Source organism: Lichenostomus cassidix, chromosome 2 (genome assembly GCF_008360975.1).
Source record: "Lichenostomus cassidix isolate B80296 chromosome 2, HeHo_3.0, whole genome shotgun sequence".
Classification (NCBI taxonomy): Eukaryota; Metazoa; Chordata; class Aves; order Passeriformes; family Meliphagidae; genus Lichenostomus; species Lichenostomus cassidix.
This window is the reverse complement of record NC_139482.1, coordinates 129,715,598-129,734,366: the sequence shown is the minus strand read 5'-3', so window position 1 is coordinate 129,734,366 and position 18,769 is coordinate 129,715,598. Positions and strand designations below refer to the sequence as shown.

At 41.7% G+C, this 18,769-nt stretch overlaps 1 protein-coding gene across 4 annotated transcripts in view; it reads right to left on the bottom strand.

The window, feature by feature from the left end:
* Positions 1 to 17,914, bottom strand: part of MATN2 (matrilin 2) — a 70,216-nt gene extending 52,302 nt beyond the window's left edge. For 3 of the 4 annotated variants that reach the window (XM_085053271.1, XM_085053268.1, XM_085053270.1), the window contains exons 1-2: positions 17,765 to 17,891; positions 8,272 to 8,428 (exon numbers count right to left, since the gene is read on the bottom strand). In XM_085053271.1, coding sequence (XP_084909397.1) covers positions 8,272 to 8,398 — 127 coding nt within the window. In that variant the 5' untranslated portion in view covers positions 8,399 to 8,428; positions 17,765 to 17,891. Of the gene's footprint in view, positions 1 to 8,271; positions 8,429 to 17,764 lie in introns of all 4 variants that reach the window. The other variant, XM_085053272.1, reaches the window with a different exon arrangement.
* Positions 17,915 to 18,769: the final 855 nt, after the last annotated feature.

Genomic DNA, 18,769 nt, shown 5'->3' with positions numbered 1-18,769 from the left:
TTAATTGTCTGTCTTCTTTTTACAACTTCTTTCCTTATAGATCTCTGTATAACTCCTACCAAATTTGTTTCAAGATGTATGAACTTGCTGGGTGTCAAATATTTTTTCTTGAAGTCCAAAATTCTAGTTTTCCCTGGCTAAATATCCAGCCAGAAAGATTGTGTTTGACGGGTTCTCAGATATTTCCAAAGGACTTCTTAGTTCATCAAGAAGGTTTAATCTTCTTGTCATACAATCAATCATACAAATAAAGAATAGCCAAATGTCCAATTCATTCATAAACATACCAAGTGCAAAATGCTTTGGGAAACACATTTTGGGATTGTTGCAAAGAATAAATGTGAAGGGCAGTAATTCCAAGCACTTCTTGCCTCTAGTGAGACATCTTGAGCAAGTTAGCTTCCACTCCTTTTGGGTTTTTTCTCATTTTAATTCAAAGAACAAAGTATGGTATGGTACATTCCAGATATAATCATACCTGATTCCTGAAGAAAACAGAAATTGCTCAATACCCCTTTCCCACCACACACACATGTGCTGCCCTTGGTTCTGCAGGTGACGCCACCTCTTCCCAGCTCTGGGACAGACCCTGGACCCAAGAGCTGCCCCTGTACTCTCTGGCCCCATCCTTGCTCTGAATCTTTCCCCAGACACACAGGCCTGTGGCCCTAACCCAAACATTCATTATGAGTTTGGCAGCTCACCCATTTTTCCTTACAAATTTCTTCATCTGGGAACAATCTCTAAATGGAACACAGCCTCCAGACATTTCTCTAATGCCTCTGACAAAATCTTTTCTGAACTTCCAAAATTTCTGGGAGAACTGTACAGCAGGAGGCCCTTGTCCAGAGATTTCCATTTCCTTCTACATGCAAATGCTTCATTATTAGTCACTGCAGGTGGGTATATTACTCTGCTCTCATTTCACCTCACTATTTCTATTCCTTCCCTATCATGCTTTTCAAAATAACAAGGTCATTATTAACAATAAGTCTCTCTAAATCCAGAGTCCCAGAACTGACTCCTCGTATTTCTCCATTTCTTTACCAACACTGGCACTGTCTCTGGCATGAAGCCAAAGTATGGTGAAGGGATAGTCTCAAGTTTCTTATTTCTTTTTGCATATTTCAGCTGCTCTGAGATGGAAACTGTTGGGTTTCCTGACAGGAGCCAAACCTGTTTTCATGGTCAGAAGGACCAGAGAGCAGGTTGTTTTCCTGACAGGCACTGGAACACCTGGACAGAGGGATAAAGTATCCTGATATTCCCATGCACATGGCAACATCAACATCTACCCACCACTTCCTGACAGAAACAAATGTTATGTAATCTCAGCTAAGGATAGCTTACACCCATGAGAGATGAGGAATTCATTTTCTGAGCCATGATGGAGAAACTCGTGGTACACACAGCTAACGCTACTTTGTGTCCAGTTCCCACAGGCAGCCTGAAAGACCTTGCTCTGACTGGGACTGTCTTTTCCTGCACTCACCTGGAAAACATCAAATCACAACCAACATGAAAAAGGTGATTGTATAGTAGAAGGTGTTCTTTGTATCTTTCTTCTTGAAGATCTGAGACTCCTATCTTGCCTGAGCTACTTGGGGTGCTGTTGGAAAGACACAGAAATTATTGGAGAAGGTACAGATATAGAAAGTAAACAAGTATTATTAGTAGCAGCATAGAAAAATTAGAGAAAAAATGTGACCTTACTGAGTTTGTGGCATCCTGCTTTCAGGATATTAGCTTAACATCTTAAAAACTCCTATCCATACTTTTTTTTAAAGTTGCCTACATCTTTGTTTACGGGGAAAGCTGTTAGCAACCTCAACATTACTCATTGATCAGCTGACCTGAAACCACATATTTCTATCCATTGGTAACAGTCTAAGTGTTAGGTTCTTTTCCATAACAAATTCAGAAACAGCATGATAGGATAGTGCTGTACACCATTTCTCCCTGTCTCCCAAAACATGGGGGCCATTGTGCCCACTGGCAAACCAGTAGTTCTACGACTTCAGCAGTACTTAAATAATGGTGTCTTCAAGGTTCCAAACAATTTAAAGGTATGCTGGCTTCATCCACAATAGTGGATAAGTGGATAATATTGGACAATCCAATAGTGTCTGATTACCCACTCATGCCTATAAAATGAGGTGCTCCTGAAATAATGCAAATGCTGTTTCCATGATTTTCAAGTTAATTTTGAACATATATGCTTACTTAATTAAGAAGCTGAAGTGCTCACAATGAAGTCAAAACCAGCCCACTGCTGAACATCCGTGTTCTTTCTTTTGGTCTGATTTTTCTTCAAGGCATAATACACAGAGGAGGCTTTGAGCTCCTTGAGAATATACTCATAACAACAGTTTTTTTACTCACAGTAATTTTCCTCACTGAATTATTGTCAAGGCAAACTAGTTTTCAAACAGAAATGGTATTTCACAGTAATTTGTGGGGGTTGTAACAAACAAATTCAGAAATACAAAGATCATTTGATGTTTAGTTCATGACTCAGTTTTTTCTGTAACAGCAGATATTCTTTCACCCTGTGGAAAAACTACAAATCTCCTTTAAAAAAAAAGAAAAGGAAAAAGGGAAAGAAAAAAGGAGGGGGGAAAAAGGTGGGGGGAGACAAAAGAATAAGAAAATAAAAACAAAGAAAGAATGGAGGAAGGAGGAAAGAAGGAAAAGGGAAAAGGCTTTGTTTGAGGAAATACACATTAAAGAAATACAATTTTTTGTGATGCTGGAAATTGAATTATATTTCCATGAAACCTAAATTACAGAAATATCCCGTAGGTGGCTTAAAAGTGAATGTGATTTTGATGCATAAAAATTAATAATGAATACTAAATTCAAGAGTTGGCAAGCATAATGTTGTTCTGTGGTTTAAAATTGCTAGCACAGACCAAAATCCAAACTTTCTGATCTCCATGATAACTGGCTGTGGATGAGCATACTCAGATTAAGACATAAATCCCTGAGGTCTGTCATGCTCCCAGCTAGTCCTCATGGCTCATTAGCTGGGGCTGTTTAAGGGATAACAGCTGCTGCAGGGAACAACTGGCTGGACAGGGATATGATTGCTGATCAGATCTCTCCTTCTCAGACTCCAGCACCTCTGTTAGGAGCTGGGGAGGCACAGCCTGAGCACAAACCAGGCTACCAAGCCTCAAAGCCACAAAGAGAGTGTGTTCTACTGTGCACAAACGCCAGAAATGTGAAAAAGTGGCTACTGTGGGGGAGAGGCCAACAGCTGAGAGATTAAGATGAAAGTTGAAGTTCTGAGAATCAGCATAAAGTTCATGGGTGACCTCTCAGCTGTTGAAACAAGCACTACTGGGAAGCAAAACACACCACTGCTAATAGTGCCTTGAGGCACAGACTGCAGTATGTACCTACACACCTCAGAAGGAAAAAACAGGTGATTTTGCAGACTGTAAAATGCTTTCCTTGCTCTGTCCAAATATAGTATGCTTCTATTTATATGGCAACTTCATTATTTGGTTAGAGAGGTGACAGGTAAATAAATGTATAAGTATTTGATTACCTGGTATTCTTATAAAAGTTTGGTTAGGATTGTGTTTATATCTTAACTAATTATGTGGTAATTCAAAAGGTGTAATTTGCAACTGCTTCTGACCTTCATCTCCCCCAGTACTACACCAGTGCAGTATGTCTAATACATGATGTAGTTACTGTGACACAACTCTGACTTCAATTCCAATACAGACTTCAGTTACAATGATTCTACTTTCTGACAGGATTATGTCTGAGGACATAAAACTTGCCAGGGTTGCATTTATGTGAATAAATAACATATACACACATACACTGAGGATGTGAATGAGTTTCTTACAGCAGAAAGCATCCCACATTGGCTCAACAGTCCACATTAGCAGAATTTAGAGATCTCTGGCCAGCTCTTACTGTATAAATATACAACAAATTAAACAAAAATTAAACAGGAATCTTATCTGCACTCCACAGAAGCATCATGGGTTGGACTCACTTTTGTCACATATTTTCCCCTCTGATTTGCTGCTAGTTACTCAGAATGTTTAACCTGATAATGTCTTAAACCTTAAAGTTATATACAAGTTTAAGATTGTTTTCATACAGTCAAATTTAAGATTGGATATAAGAATGTTTGGATTAATTTTAACTGACTGTAGTGAGTGATTCATAAATTTAGTGAGTGCTCCATGTAGTTCATATTATTCCCTTCACATTATTAGTGTAATCATACATATACAACCAAGAGACAAAGCATTGTATATTTTGTTGCAAAATATAATTTAACACAGACAGGGGCATTTGCATTTTGCAGCAGCTTCTGCTGAACAGGAGCCAAGAGCATTTCCTTCTTGGCCTCCTTTCCCCCCCTTTTCTAATTCTGTACAGTATCAGTTAAGTTTTTGTAGTTTCTTCTGGTATCCTGTAGTATCTAAAGGAATGCCTCCTAAATTAGCTTTTCTCCTTACATAGTTGTTTTCAACTATGTAGCTGCATGTTTTATATTCCTAAGGAACAGAAATAATGTTACTGCTTAGAATAGCATTCTACAGCTTTCATCCGTTCACTTTCTATCTTTCCAAAGAAGTATGCCCATGTGAAATGAAATACACGCCCAGTTTACAAGAACAGAGTTCATCAGGGGAAGAAAAGCAAACACAAAATCTTGTAGTTTTTTTTACAATGTGGAAATTTTGATTTGTTTTGTTTTGTAATAAATTATTAAGGTGCAGTAGGGCCTAAGTGTCAAATCTGCTTCAGTTAAAAAAACCCCACAACTTCAAACACCAAAAAAGCACTACATCTTGCAAGGACTGGACACATGTTGCTTCTAGACATGGAACCTGCTGAAGGGTGCTGTGGACCTCTGACTGGCCTTGCAAACGTGATATGGAGATCACCACTCTGGACAATTGACCCAGCTCTTCATCCACCTGTTAAGGTGCAGAAGTCCATTTCATTATATCTGAAGGGAGTCAGCTAATGCGACAGTTGTAATTTTATCTTTATAATCATGTAGCAAGTATATTACTGCTTTTCTTTAGAAAGAAACAAAATATTAGTTTCCTTTCACAAATCAGAATAAGGCAAATTTGATCCAAAGTCTGGATCAAAGCACTGATGAGGGGAAAAAGAAGGCAAAATTTAGTTTGTATGTCACATAAGGGGAGAGGTGACTGTTGTCTGCTACAGAAAAGAATAGCTGACCATCCTGTTTCTGTTATTTCACCAGATTTTGCACAACTATGGAAACAATCCTTTAAAATATAAATACACCTTCATGAACACAGTATCTTCGAGCAATATAATACAACTTTTTTTATTACTTGAAATACATGTATATCTAATATGCTGCAAGAAAGATTTAAGAAAATGTTAAAAATATATTAATTTGGCACAATTGACAAGTTTTTAATACTTGGAAGTCTGACTCAGCGTTTAATGAATGAACAATCTGCAAAGCAGTTTGGTTTTCATGGGCCACATAGACAGAGTTTCAAAAACTCTATTTTTGGTAGATCCTTGAACAAAATATTTCAGCTTTTTAACAGAAATTATTAGCTATAGCAATAATCGTTTTAAACAGCCATAAGCAATGCAAAGACCTGCCAAATTAAAACAACACACATTGAGATTCAGTTGAAAAATTGAGGAATAAGAAAAACGTTTGTCTTTTCAGACACAGCCCATTCCTTCAGAAGACTTTGTTAAAAAGTATGGGCAATTAGACCTAACAAGGCTATTAAGAAATCTATGAAGTATTAGTGCATGGCTGATGAAAAATTAAATCCTTGTAAAGCTGGATTTCAAAGTAATTTTCTCTCTATTGGGACAATCCCACAGGATTTTTCATCCATTCCACTTTACTTATTTAACCTGTCAGTTTCCTAGGGCAGTGACTTTTACATCTGTACATGGACACCACTGGGATTTTACCAGTAAACAGTTATCACAGCAGTACACTTTTGTTTTAAAAATGGTGAAAAGAAGAAAAAAGGAGTAAAATTGTTTTAATACTACTATATTTACATAGCATAAACCTTCATTTTAGTCCTGAAAAAGAGACTTCCATTAAAAAAAAAAAACTCCAACCCCCAGCCTTAACTTTTATTACTTTTCCAGGTACCTGTTGGTTCTTTGCAGCTATTTTGCTCCCTTTTGCCTGCCAAGCAAGTCTTTACACAACAGCAGCAATTGTCATCACCATTACTACTTATAATATGCATATTATATAGAATGTGACAACTTCTAATCCCTGTTAAATTGCTGGAATTTCAGAGTGATTTTATTAAGTCTATTGACTTGATGTCACTGAGATCATATTTTGGCCCTCTTCTTTCTCATGTCATTAAAGGAACACTCAGCTTTCCAGCGGAGTGGCATTTTATACATTCTGTTCTTTACAGAGAGGCATGTTTTTACCATGCCACTGTTTCCATACATTGCTGAATCTGAAGTAGGTACCCTAATTTATTGAAATAGAATGCAAGGCCCACGAGTCTGACTCCAAACTGCCACGTACTTTTATGGGCTGGATTAGAGAACGTTCCAAGCTTTTGCATCATTTAATGTCTTGAAAAGGTTCCTTTAGTCAGAACTGTTTGCATCCTGCATATGCCAAACTGAGTAGGGATCCAGAAGTTTCCTGATGTAGGGACCAGAAATCTCTTGGCTTTTGAAAAAAGTAATAATTTAACCTACACATTTTGATTTACACTGAGTGTTAATCCCTTTCATATATTTCCCACTATTTAAATTTGAAAAAGAAGCTATGAAAGGAATTTTTAAAAATCACAGGGAAAATGGCAAGCTGAGAAATATGACAGTTTCAGTTTCTCCACATAACATCTTCCCTTTGCACTCACATTCTAGAGAAATGAGCAGTTTATTTCTTAGAATAATAAGCTCACTTAGGGTATTTGCTAGGAATCCTAAAATATTCAGGAAGAGTTGCTATATAATCACATTTTAGAATTTAGGATTTTAGAAACTTGTTAAGTAAGGTGTGAATGTGGGTATTTCTCTTTGTTGTTCTATAGCCATGGTTTTTTTGTGAATTAGATCTCCAGAGCTGTGTTTTTCAGCCTTCAGTGGCAGAACCCCAAGTGTTTCAAGATTGCATTTATTAGTTTTGGGGAAGATGAATACGAAATGGAAGCCTGTTGCTGTTTGTTTTAAATTTGTCCTACAGGAATTGAAAACCAATATTTTTAGGTTAATAGACTATAAATGGTACTTTATGAAATTTTACATTATTGACAGGATTACATTTGTTTAGATAAGAGTTTCACTGATAGAACTTGGTGCTCTCCCATGGTCTGACTTTCTTACTTCTTCTTTCTTCCCAATATATCTTCTGCAGGACACTTCAAGCTTCGCATGTTAAGTGACTTTTATGGAAAGGCAGCCCACTTACCATCTCCCAGTGGCTTGAGAGAGGTATCTGATAAGATCTGCTCTTGATCTGAATCATTGATCCCTAATGATAGGCTGTGTCCAAACCCTATCCATGCTGTGTTTTCATAATCTGACAATTACTTTAAACAATTAGCAAAATACTCTTAACCTAAGTCACAAACTCTTCAGAGATGAAAAAGTTGACTGCTTGACAATGCACAGGTGATGACCAACAAGAGAGAGATGAATCTTATGTTTTAAAATATGAGAGTCCACAAGCTGAAACTGATACACTCTGTCCTCAGATTTTTGGCAAAAGAGGAAAAAAATTAGCTCATTGCAAAAGATTACTCATAAAATAAGCTACTCATTATAAATAAATCTGACAAAATGAAGGGATTAGCATCAAGAATGTAATGACAAGCTTCATTTCAATAGCCACAGATTTCCATTCAATCATTTTTGTGCACATTACACACATATACACAGCTAAAACTTTCTGGCATGGTAAAAGGCACGTTTGACAGAACCTCCATGGACCAGCATACATTTTCTCTAAACACTGAAAATAAAGTTGTTTCTTTTTTTTCAAGCCAACAGTCCTGTAGCAAATATTTATTTCATACCACTCACATAACATAAATCTAGTGCCCCAAAAACAAACAACTTCTTTCAACAGCTGCTACCTGATCAACAAACTTTACAAACTTAATCACATTCTTGCTGACAATCGAAAATCTCCTTTTTATTATAAACTGATTCAGCCAAGGTTTGGCCAACTGCTTATGCCTTTTTTGATTTGTATTTGAGATAGCTTTTGGTAGTGTGGTTTGGGGTATTTTGTGTGTAACTTACCTAGTAGAGATTGTGTGTTAACATCCCTTCTTCGGGTGAAATGTCTTCCAGGGAGATCTTTTGCCATGACAGTGGAAAGCAGAGTGTGTGCAAAGAGCAGAAAGAAACATGCAATCATTTTCTTCATCTTCAACAAGGGACACACAAGGATGTAAAGCTGCAATAGAGGAGAGAAGGAGATAAACTCTTCGATTACATAAAAAGATACTCTTCAACCACATCAGTCACCCAGCAGCATTGCTTCCCTTCCATCACATACAAACATGTAGACACACTGGCATGGAATAATACCTATAACTCCAAGAAATAAGGTCTACATAATAATGTAGCAGTGTAGCATTTGTAAGTATTTTTAGTTGAAGTTCATAGTTAACATCAACAACCATGCATAATAATCAAAAGCAATTTTTAAAGCAAGAAAAGGAACTTAGTTTCACTCAGCCTGTCAACATAAACAGGTTTGAGGAGAACACAAATACATTTTTGTTATTCCATTCAGCACTCCTTTGAATTATTTTCAGAAGTTTAATGGTTTTTGTAGTCTGAGGGATTCTTGCTTCAGAAAATCTTGGAAAATTAAAATAGAAAGACAAATATATATTTCAGAAACAGCAACTATATGTGTAACTGGTGAAAACTCATGCTTCCTTTTCAGAAGACAGTCCATGGCTGCCGACATGAAGATAACAGTGCAGGATGAATTTTGTTTACAGGAATAGACTCCTGAGGACTGGCAAGGAGCTTGCCACAGGTTCTGGAGGAGTTTTATCATACAGAAGAACAAATTGACAAGCAAAATTCCTACATTAAGAGATGATTCCTGACTAAGAGCCTGGTAATGCATCATGAAAAGCCATGGCTGACTCTGCCACAAACAGAAAGCAAAGACGGACGTGCTAGAGACTCATTTTCTGGCTATGTTCCCCATTGGTGGATTCCTCAGATGGAGATTCCCTCTACCCTCCCCTAAAACTTTATTGTTGTGCTTGAGAGCATCCCACAGGAACTAGATTCAATCTTGGTGTGGGTGATATGATGAAATTTAGTAAAGAGCTCCCCTAGAGCAAGAGATGGATAAAACTACCCACTTTCACAAGAAAGAACTGTTCTAACTGAAAGTAAGTGGAACTTCCGAAGCACTGCAAATTTTAACAGTAATTCTTGGTGAAGTAATTAAGATGTTGAAAACAATTTTAACAGGGCCCTAAACCTGATAAGTATGATAAGCAGATATGTAACAGAAGGCAACAAAATGTTTCAGTTCTGAGAGATAACTAATTTTGTTTTCCACCATGAGCTATTCACTGGCAGAAAGGAAAATTTTGAATAAACATTTTCTGTCTAATAAAGATATTTTGTTCATTATTTTTCAGTCTGTCCCACACAACTATTACACATCAATGTATTTTTATGACTATCAATCTATTTTTCCGACTACCAATCTATTTTTCCTTTTATGTATCCTACCCAGCAACCCCAAATTCAAACACAATGTTCTGGTGCATATGCCAAAATGAGTCTTTGCACTCAAAATGCTCAGCCTTGCTTCAATGTTTAATATTACCCAGTAATGGGTAATGATTATCATGATTAAATAACATCTGAACTATGAAAGACATGTAAATAGCTGGTGGTTATAAAAAGGGCCACAAAAATTAAATTTTGGGGCATCTGGATGGTATTATAGGTAGAGTTTTCCCAATGTTTTAGACAGAAACAGACGAACACTGGAAACAGCACACAACACTGGAACTGGACTAAGTTTTGCTGGAGGCAACAGCTGTTGCATCTGGAGATTACCAATCCCAGGTGGTCTCTTCACTCCTCAGAACATCAACATACACGGGGCTGTGCCAGGGGGTCTCCTCTCACTCAGGTTTGGTCCTTCAGCACAGGAGGCAAATGGACCTCAAGGATCTCAAGGATCAAGGATGCCAGTTCTAGCAGGGATGTTTTGGAAACACAGAAGCCACACTCTCAGGGTTAAGGAAAGTAGAGAAATATCCTCCTTGCAAGGCTGTTACAGGAAGTAGGCATGAGCAGAATGTTCATTAGGGCTTTCTGGCTCTTACCTACTTAGCAGAGGCCTAACTCATCCCTCCTTTCTACCCACCCTAAACAGCTGTGAAGATGGCACTAAACTGTAAACAGTTTAGCTGTGCCTGATGTTTTACACTGCCTCCTGTAATGTTCACATTACAGGAGAACCAAGGGCAATGTGGCAGAGCCTTCACAACACATTGCTAAATGACCCAGTAACAGCACAGTGCAAAAGGAAGTGGTGATAAAGCACTGTCTCAGAACAGTCCCACTCCAGACTAAACCCTCTTACATTTTGACACTTAACATATTTTATATCTTTGTAGCAATTTTTGATATTTGGTCACAGTTTCAAATTCAGTGCACTCACAGCTGTCCATAAGCAACTCCAGAAAAAGGGGAGAAAAGGGTTTGTTTGCTGTGATTTGAAGTCTTTGAATTCTGTTAGGAAAATGTTTACATAGCATGCAAATATTATATAATTAGCTGACCACATAAATTGAAATGCCTCCATAATCATTCATTAACTGTCACTGAATTCTGAAATAAGTTAAAGCAGTAAATTTTCAATTTAGTGTAATTTTTACCAGTCCCTTTGAAAAGTGAGATTGGGGTACTAAAGAAACAGAACCAGTGAATAACATATTCAATATGTTCAAAAGTATTTACCTTTGATTCAGAAACCTCAGATCCTCATATCTCAATATATCTACCAGTCTGCTAATCAGAAAATAAATCTACGTAGAGATTCACCAAAAAGAGATCCAACTCTTAAAGTTAAAAGAATCTACTAAAAGAATCTACTATGAACACATTCCTACCCTCACAAACAGTGTTTTAAAAATACTGTTGCAAAAGAAAGCAATACTTAACAGAGAAGAGCTTTCGTTGCCTCATCTTAAAAAAATACATATAATCTAAAATAAAAATGTAAGTGAAATTTCATCCATTTTCAGTGAGGAGGAAAAAACCCAAAAACCCCCAAACCCAAATTCTCAAAGCCAAAGGCTGTATATGTGATAACATACACTGATGCTACTGATCCAAGCCTGCTGTCACCCTTTCATCCACACTGAACGCTTCTGCGCTGCTTTCCTGAGGTGATGACAGCCTGGACTTGTGTGCTTTGCTCTAGTTCCAGGAACATATTTGTGTCCACTGCTGCTTGCAGTTTTACATGCCCAGTTTGTATTGTGGTTCCATGGCTGCTCCACATACAGTCCTCCCATGGTTCTCTGTTTATCTTCTGGGACTTCTGCAAGGTCTCCTGTCTTCACTCCAGAAGCTGGATGGTGTTTACTGCACCACATTTGGCATTTAAGATCTCATTTTCCCAGCAGACTAAGCCTGGCTTCTGCCACAGCCCTCAGCATATTCCCATTGATGGTTAACCCTTGCTATACCAGCTGAAAACACATTCCCAAAGCATCAAACTTACAAAGTGGTATTTGTGTGGCTACCTGGAGAAAATGTTTTGGGCACTTTGATTCCAGCTGTCAGCACTATACCATTGGGCAGATCCAAGGTCTTCCCTGGGCAGACCCAAGACCAAGTCACTGCAAGACAAACACCCTGAACAGCTCAAAAGAAAAAAGCAGGAAGAGGCGGTGTGGCTCTACCATGGGGCTCCATCAGGCTGAGCACCAGATTCACCAGTTTCCACTGCTCCACTCCTCTGCCCATGGGGAGAGGAGGAAGAGTAGGCCTTTCACAGCAGCCTTGGAGCACTCAGTGCAGCACAGTGCTATGCTGGACATGTGAAGGAGCTGCTAAGAGACAAGAGACAACTGCTGTTCCCAGAGGTACAATCTGGTGAGGGCTGCTTGCAATATCTGCAGCTGTCTAGAAATTGGTATAAAAGAGGAGATTCTCCTAGAAGATGGCAAGTAAACAGACAGGCTCTCTGTTCTTTTCAGGCTGTCCTTGCTCCCTAACTGGCTGCTAGTCAAGAGGTGAATATTTCCATGGTGTTTTCTTAGCAATTTTACCTGTGCTTGCTTAGTTATATACCCATGCATCAGAATAATTTTTTTTGATGCAGAGTTATGGATTTTCATGAACTACAGTGTAGAAATGCTGAAAAATAAAATTGAGATTTCATCTTTAAAATTTCTATTTCCTTTGCTGGACAGCAGTGAAACCATACAAGCCTGTGTCTATGCTTTCAAATATCTTTCCATGGTAGTCTCCTTGTAATGGACTGACGGCTGTTTTGGACAGAGACACTGCTGAGTATTCGCGGTCAGTGGTGATAAATCAGTGACCTTCTCCACTGCATGGTGCAGGTTATTAATATTTGTCCTCTTCACTCTCATAACTCTAAAATACAATCAAGTGAAAAGAGATGCTCTGTGGCTTATGCTGAAGTTGGTGTCCTTCCATCTCTTACCCCACTTCAAGAAAACTTCTTTCACAGGGAATCAGGAAACCCTCCCACTGGCATGGAAGACCACCTTTTTCGTATTCAAGTACCTTAAAAATGTACCTGTCTTTGCTGAGCAGATCACGCTGAAAAAGAAATTGGAAAACTAGGGTAGTTATATGTTTCAGCCCATGACTTCTGCTCCTTTGTGTGGCCTCCCTCCTCATCCCACAGTACAAGTTTCCTTCCAAGGCTAAATCAGAAACATAAACTCCCCAAATCTCTACCCCTCCACCTTCTCCAGCTACCACCAAAACTGGCACAATGCACAGAAGGGGAAATTCTCAGCAGTTATGTGGAACATCAACATCTGCAAATAGTATCCCCTCTCTTGAACCCTATGTAATTTCTCATCATAGATGGGAGGGAAAGGGAAGACAAAAAAGCTCCAGGGGCAGCAGTTATTAGCACTACAGAAGTTGCCTTCAGCTTTTCTTGTGTCATAGTTAAAAGAGATAGCCATTTACTTTCATTAAGCTGCCAGCAGACCTAACTTCAGCGTTTTTAAGTTATAAAGAGCATAAGAGCATAGAAGAGAATCCATTCTGAAGTTCTTTCAGCACTCCTTATTATCTATCCATTTTTAACATAACAGGAAACTGATCAAATCAAAAGCTTTTACTGAAGGTAATTGAACAGCGAGCAATCTAAGTAAGTCAATAAAATTGGAGTCTGTGTCCCTAAATCAGCAAGCAGAGTGAGTTACTTGGAAAAAGAAACAAGGTCTTATAACATGAAAGCCACAAAATACCTCCTCCTCCATACCATAATCTCAGAAATACAAAAAAAAAAAAAAAGAAGAACTGCAGGCACTGTAAATCCCTTTTAACTATCAGTTACAATATGTTCCAAAGTACTTCACTATCCACAAGCCAGCACATGCATTATTAGTTCACTACTCATTAAAATCACTCTGTGTGGTATGAGCATCAGGACACAGAGTGTCAGTAATTTCCTCTGTCTTTCTAGACCAGTTGCTGACACAGGCATTTTCCAGTTCTGAAAAACAGCTATAGAGGCCCACAGAGTCCAATATCATAAAACATCTGTCCCTAGCCATGCAGATGTTGTGTGGAGGCAGGTAGCCACAACTGGGAGGATGATATTTAGCACATCAGCAAGAAGCACCATCTTGCCTTCATCATCACAGAGGAGTACTCTACTGTCATCCTGCTCCACCAAGTGACGGACTGGATTTTCTGGGACTCCTTGCTCATAGGAAGGGCTTCACCAGGCTTAGCAGCAAAGGACAGGTAGACCTATTCTAAATCATGACTGTTAATTGCATTTCACCAATAGAGTTAAATTACCAAGAAGAAACAAGGTGGCAAGTGCTGTAAGTTTGTAAATTCCTCACATGCTGCTCAACCCTGATGGCAGACAGACACTAGGTGCACGTGAATGCATGAACCTACTCAAAACTGCACCATGTCCTGCAAATCAGCAGAGCAATACTCGCTTGTTAAGACATTTTTTAGCTCTTTTTAAGAGGCTGACCTTGGCCATATGTGCTTTCACTGTTACCAGATAAATCTGGGAAACTCATTATCTGAAAGTCAATTAGTAATTCTGGTGTATTCTGAGACAGCCAAACCAATTATAAACAGCTTTCACAGTAGCACAGCAAGCCACCACAATAACAAAAATAACTGTTGACTTGGCAACATCAATCTGAAATAATGAGTGTCCAGAGAGCATGAGTAACCTGAATCTGCAGTGGATTTAGTCCCAGAAGTTGTGTATTCCAGTGCAAGAAGACTGGGACAAATTCTTCACATGGGTCCATGAAGCTTCATGGCCACACGTTGTTGTTTTGTGTCTGCAGAAGGGCATGATCCTAGCACCTGAGAGCAATTTGTCTGTTCCAGACACGTCTGCATAGAGGTGGGGACAGGGTGACAACCAGAGTCACAAAGTCTTCCATCTTTGTCTCCCATGCTTCCATGTGGATCTCCTCTCCAGCACCCTACCTTGGCAACTAAAAGGCTATTCCAGTGCTTTCTGTACTGAGAGATTCCACTGCCTTGCGTACCAATTGGGCTGCAGCTGAAACTCCACCAGTACCCATTTATTCCAGCTGCTGCTACAAAATCCCATAGCAGAGTTGTATCCTGGACGAATAAAATCAAATGTGACAGTGGACTAAATTAACTTAGATTTTGAAACAGTACAGGGAAGATCCAAAATGCATTATAGAGCAGTTCCTAGAAGGGGATGTGATAAACATTTGGTAGTCAGCCAAATATTCCCACAAACCCAACACTGTGAATGATACTCATGTGCAGAGCACAGCTGAAGGTGCTACAGGATACTGGAGGGCAACCACATCTGGGAGCTGTCCAAAGAGTGCTGGGTTTGGGGAAATGACAACTTGCCTATCTAAGCACAGAGGGCGGATAAGCACACACCTGAATTGATTAGTATAGACACTGAAACATACAGCATATTAGAAAGAACAGAGGTCAATATTCAACTTTATTGCCAGGTGTAAATATCATGGTAGGACTTTTACACAACAGGCTCTGGTATCTAAAGGGCTTAGGGTATATGTACTACATATACAATTTGATTTTCTACAGCTCTAATGAAGAAGACTAAAGGATCTGTTAATTAATTTTAAGTCATCCATCTAAATGACATCTAGACTTCCTGATATCACTGTGGTAAAATGAATAACTACTAAATCATGTAATCATAAAATGATTTAGGTCAGAAAGGACCTAAATCATTAGATTAGAAAGGACCTAAATCATCAGGTCCAACCCCTGCGCAGAGGTGAAGCCGACGACCATTTCAGTAACTTCAGAAATTCACCACACAGAAGTTAATGGTGGTGCTATGGAACAGTACACCCATAGTATGGCTTACTCTGCATAGTTTCCAGTGGTCAGACAGCAAGCTATAGCAGTGGGAATTCTTATTTTATGACAGCATCAATCTCCATGCTATGATTTTCTTCAGTTGCCACTTGGACAATAGACCTTTTCATTATCTAGTTCTTTTGAGGAAGACTCATTTGCACTTTCTGGTACTGAATCTCATCTAAACATCAGAGTTTCCACAATGTTCCAAGAAGAGTAGCATGGGAAAACTGAGAAAATTCACTTTTACCATGCAGAGTAGGTATTTAAATGAAAGCATATATTATATGACATATGATCACATGTGGGCTGCTTAGTTTTGTCTCTGAAGTAGTCACAAACGGTAACAGACTGTTAACTGCAAACAGAAAGGTTGGGGGGAAAAAAATACAACAGTTCTGAAACTTTCAAAGTCACACTGACCCCAGTACCAGCACTGGTGTAAACCAATAATTTGGGGATTAAACCCACTCCATTCCAAATACTCTTTGCTCATAATCAAAACACTACCAATAAGTACACTGTATAAAAAGAGCTTGTTAATGATACCCACATTATAATTAAATAGTGCTTACTCTTTTACCCTCCTATGGAGATGGTTTGTAAGTAATGAGAGAGTATTTAGATCTGATTAGCCTTTCCCTAGTTTGCCTGGACTGAGTAAACTTCTTTTACCATCACAGCTGGGTCCCTGAGTCCCAGCTCATAAGCAGTAGAATGTGCACTCCCTTCTTCGTGAGAAATCCCAGTGAAGTCAATGAAAAGATTCACATAAAGTAATTAGGTGTGAATATTGAGTGCAAGATTAAGGATCTTAGCAGGAGCTTTGTGTAACTGAGTGCTGCATTTTCTGAAGATATAAATCAAATTTAATTTGATGAAAATCACAGTGATACACAGTGCATGAGGAAAAGTTTAAAAATCTTGTGCTTAAAGCTGAGACATCTACATGAAAAGTGTAATACTCTAAAATTACTTTGTAGATTTTGTAGGATTTAATGGAAAAGCCATATGTGTATTTTATTAAGCTCTTGATTTAAGGACAATTTTTGATGGGATACAGTTTGCTAATTTCTTGTGAAGTAGTCAGCTGTCTGACAGAAGCACAGCTATAACATGTAACACAACATATCATCTTTTCAGACCTCAGTCAGGATCATTCACCCTTTGTCCCACAAGCAAATCCAAGCATTTAGGAAGTATTACATAAATCAGCAGGTTGCATTCTTCTCTCTCAGTCAACAATATTCTAAAGTTTAGTAATGATAGAGGCGAGTTTGACACAGAAAGAACTGTGTTCTGAAACAGAATACATGGTTATTAAAGATGCCACGATAATTTTTGTCAGATCAATGAGCATCACCTCCGTTGGATTTCCAGGGTAAGTATATTACATTCAGCTAACCGCCCCTGACTCCTTCCACCTCCAGCAAACGCAGTGCTCTCAGGAGCTCTGGCAGCCCCTGCCCTGAGCGCCGCCAGAGGTGATCACCAGCGGTGAGCCCTGCAGGGCAGAGCTCCCTGCGGGGCTGTAGCCTGGCACGGCGAGAAGCCACAGCCCGTCCTGCTGCAAGCCTGGAAAGACACCTGCAGGCTACACGCTGACACGTGCTTCCAGCTAAAGTTCAGCTCCGATTCTACACTGATCTTACAATATAGTGGGGGTTTTTCCTTACAGCAGATAGACTGTTAAATGAGTTATTGCGGCATGTACAGGGAAGAGGGTAGATGAAGAGTTTGCTCAGACCCACGCAGTCGGAAGGAAAGGGAAACCCTTTCCCTGCGCGCTGCACCACGAGCAGCAAAGAGCTCCAGCGGGACCCAGCAAGCGAACATCCAACCCAGCCCCAGCCGCCGCCGCGGCCCCTCCTCTCGGCCTCCCGCTCCCCGCCGGGCCCCCGCCGCCCGCGCTGCAGCCCCCGCCGCCCCGGGGCCTTCCCTGCCGCCCCCCACCCGGAGGGGCCCCCGGGGCAGGGCCGTCCCTCCGCCGAGTCGGGGCCCTGGTGCGGGGGTGGCCGCCGGCAGTGCCGCGACACGGGGTGCCCGCGATGCCGAGCCCCGCGGGACGCGGCGGGGGTGCGGTGTCCCCGGGCGGGGCGCCGCGGGCCCGCCTGGCGGGCGGGAGAGGCGAGGCGAGGCGGGGCAGGGCGGGCGGCAGAGCCGGGCTTACCTGCGGGGCTGGCGGGAGCGCTCCGCTCGGCGCGGGCAGCGGCGGCGGCCGGGAGCGAGCGCGGAGCCTCCTCCCCTCGGCGCGGCCCCGGACGGCGCTCCCCCGCCCGCCCCCCGGGAGCAGCCGCCTCCCGCCAGCCCCGGCCCCGGCGGCAGGAGCCCGGCTCAGCCGTACCGAGGGGAGGGAAAGCGGCGAGTCCCGCTAGGGAGATACCGGCCGCCCTGCCCAGACCTCCAGAGCCGACGCGGTCCCGGGAGGCTGCGGGAGGAGCCGCTGATGGCCGGGCTCCTCTCTTCTCAGCCGCCTCTGCCGTCAGGGACGCGGTCCTGCTCCTTCCCTCCTGCCGCTCTAAGGGCTACGACCTGTCGTCCCGCTCCTTCCCGCCCGCCCCGTGTGAGGGACGCGGTCCCGCTGCTCTCCGCGGGCCGTTCTCCCGCTCCCTCCCGCCTGCCGTGAGGAAAGACAGGGGCTCGACGGCTCTTGCGGGACACGGGCCGTCGGCCCCACGCCTTCCCGCCTGGTCCTGAGGGACGTGGGACCCGATCCGTCCCTTCACCCCTCTCAGGGACACGGGCAGCCGCCCCCTCCGGGCTCCCGGCCGCGATGATCCCGGCCGGGCCCCGCCGCCCCGCGCACCTCGGCCCCGCTGCTGGCTCCTCCCTGCCAGAGCCGTGCCTTGGCGGGCAGCGAGGGGAGCTCCGGCCGAGGGGCTCTCCCGGAGCGGGCCGTGGGGTCCCTGCTAGAGAAAAGCGGTGTGGTTTTGGTCTGGCAGCTCAGCACGTCCTTCCCCGGCCAGCGCCTGCTCCCCGGGCCGGGCCCGCCTGCCTTCCAGGGAAGCCGCTCGGGGGAAACGTCGGGGAATGGAAATCCCATTCAGGGATTTCCGCGGGCCAAGGCAAACAGTCCCTGGTGATTCATGCGGTGTCTGCCACCGCGGCCAGCCGCTGGGAGTCTCCGTCGGGGAAAACGCTGAGGGAAGCGTGAAATAAACTGGCCAAGTAGCAG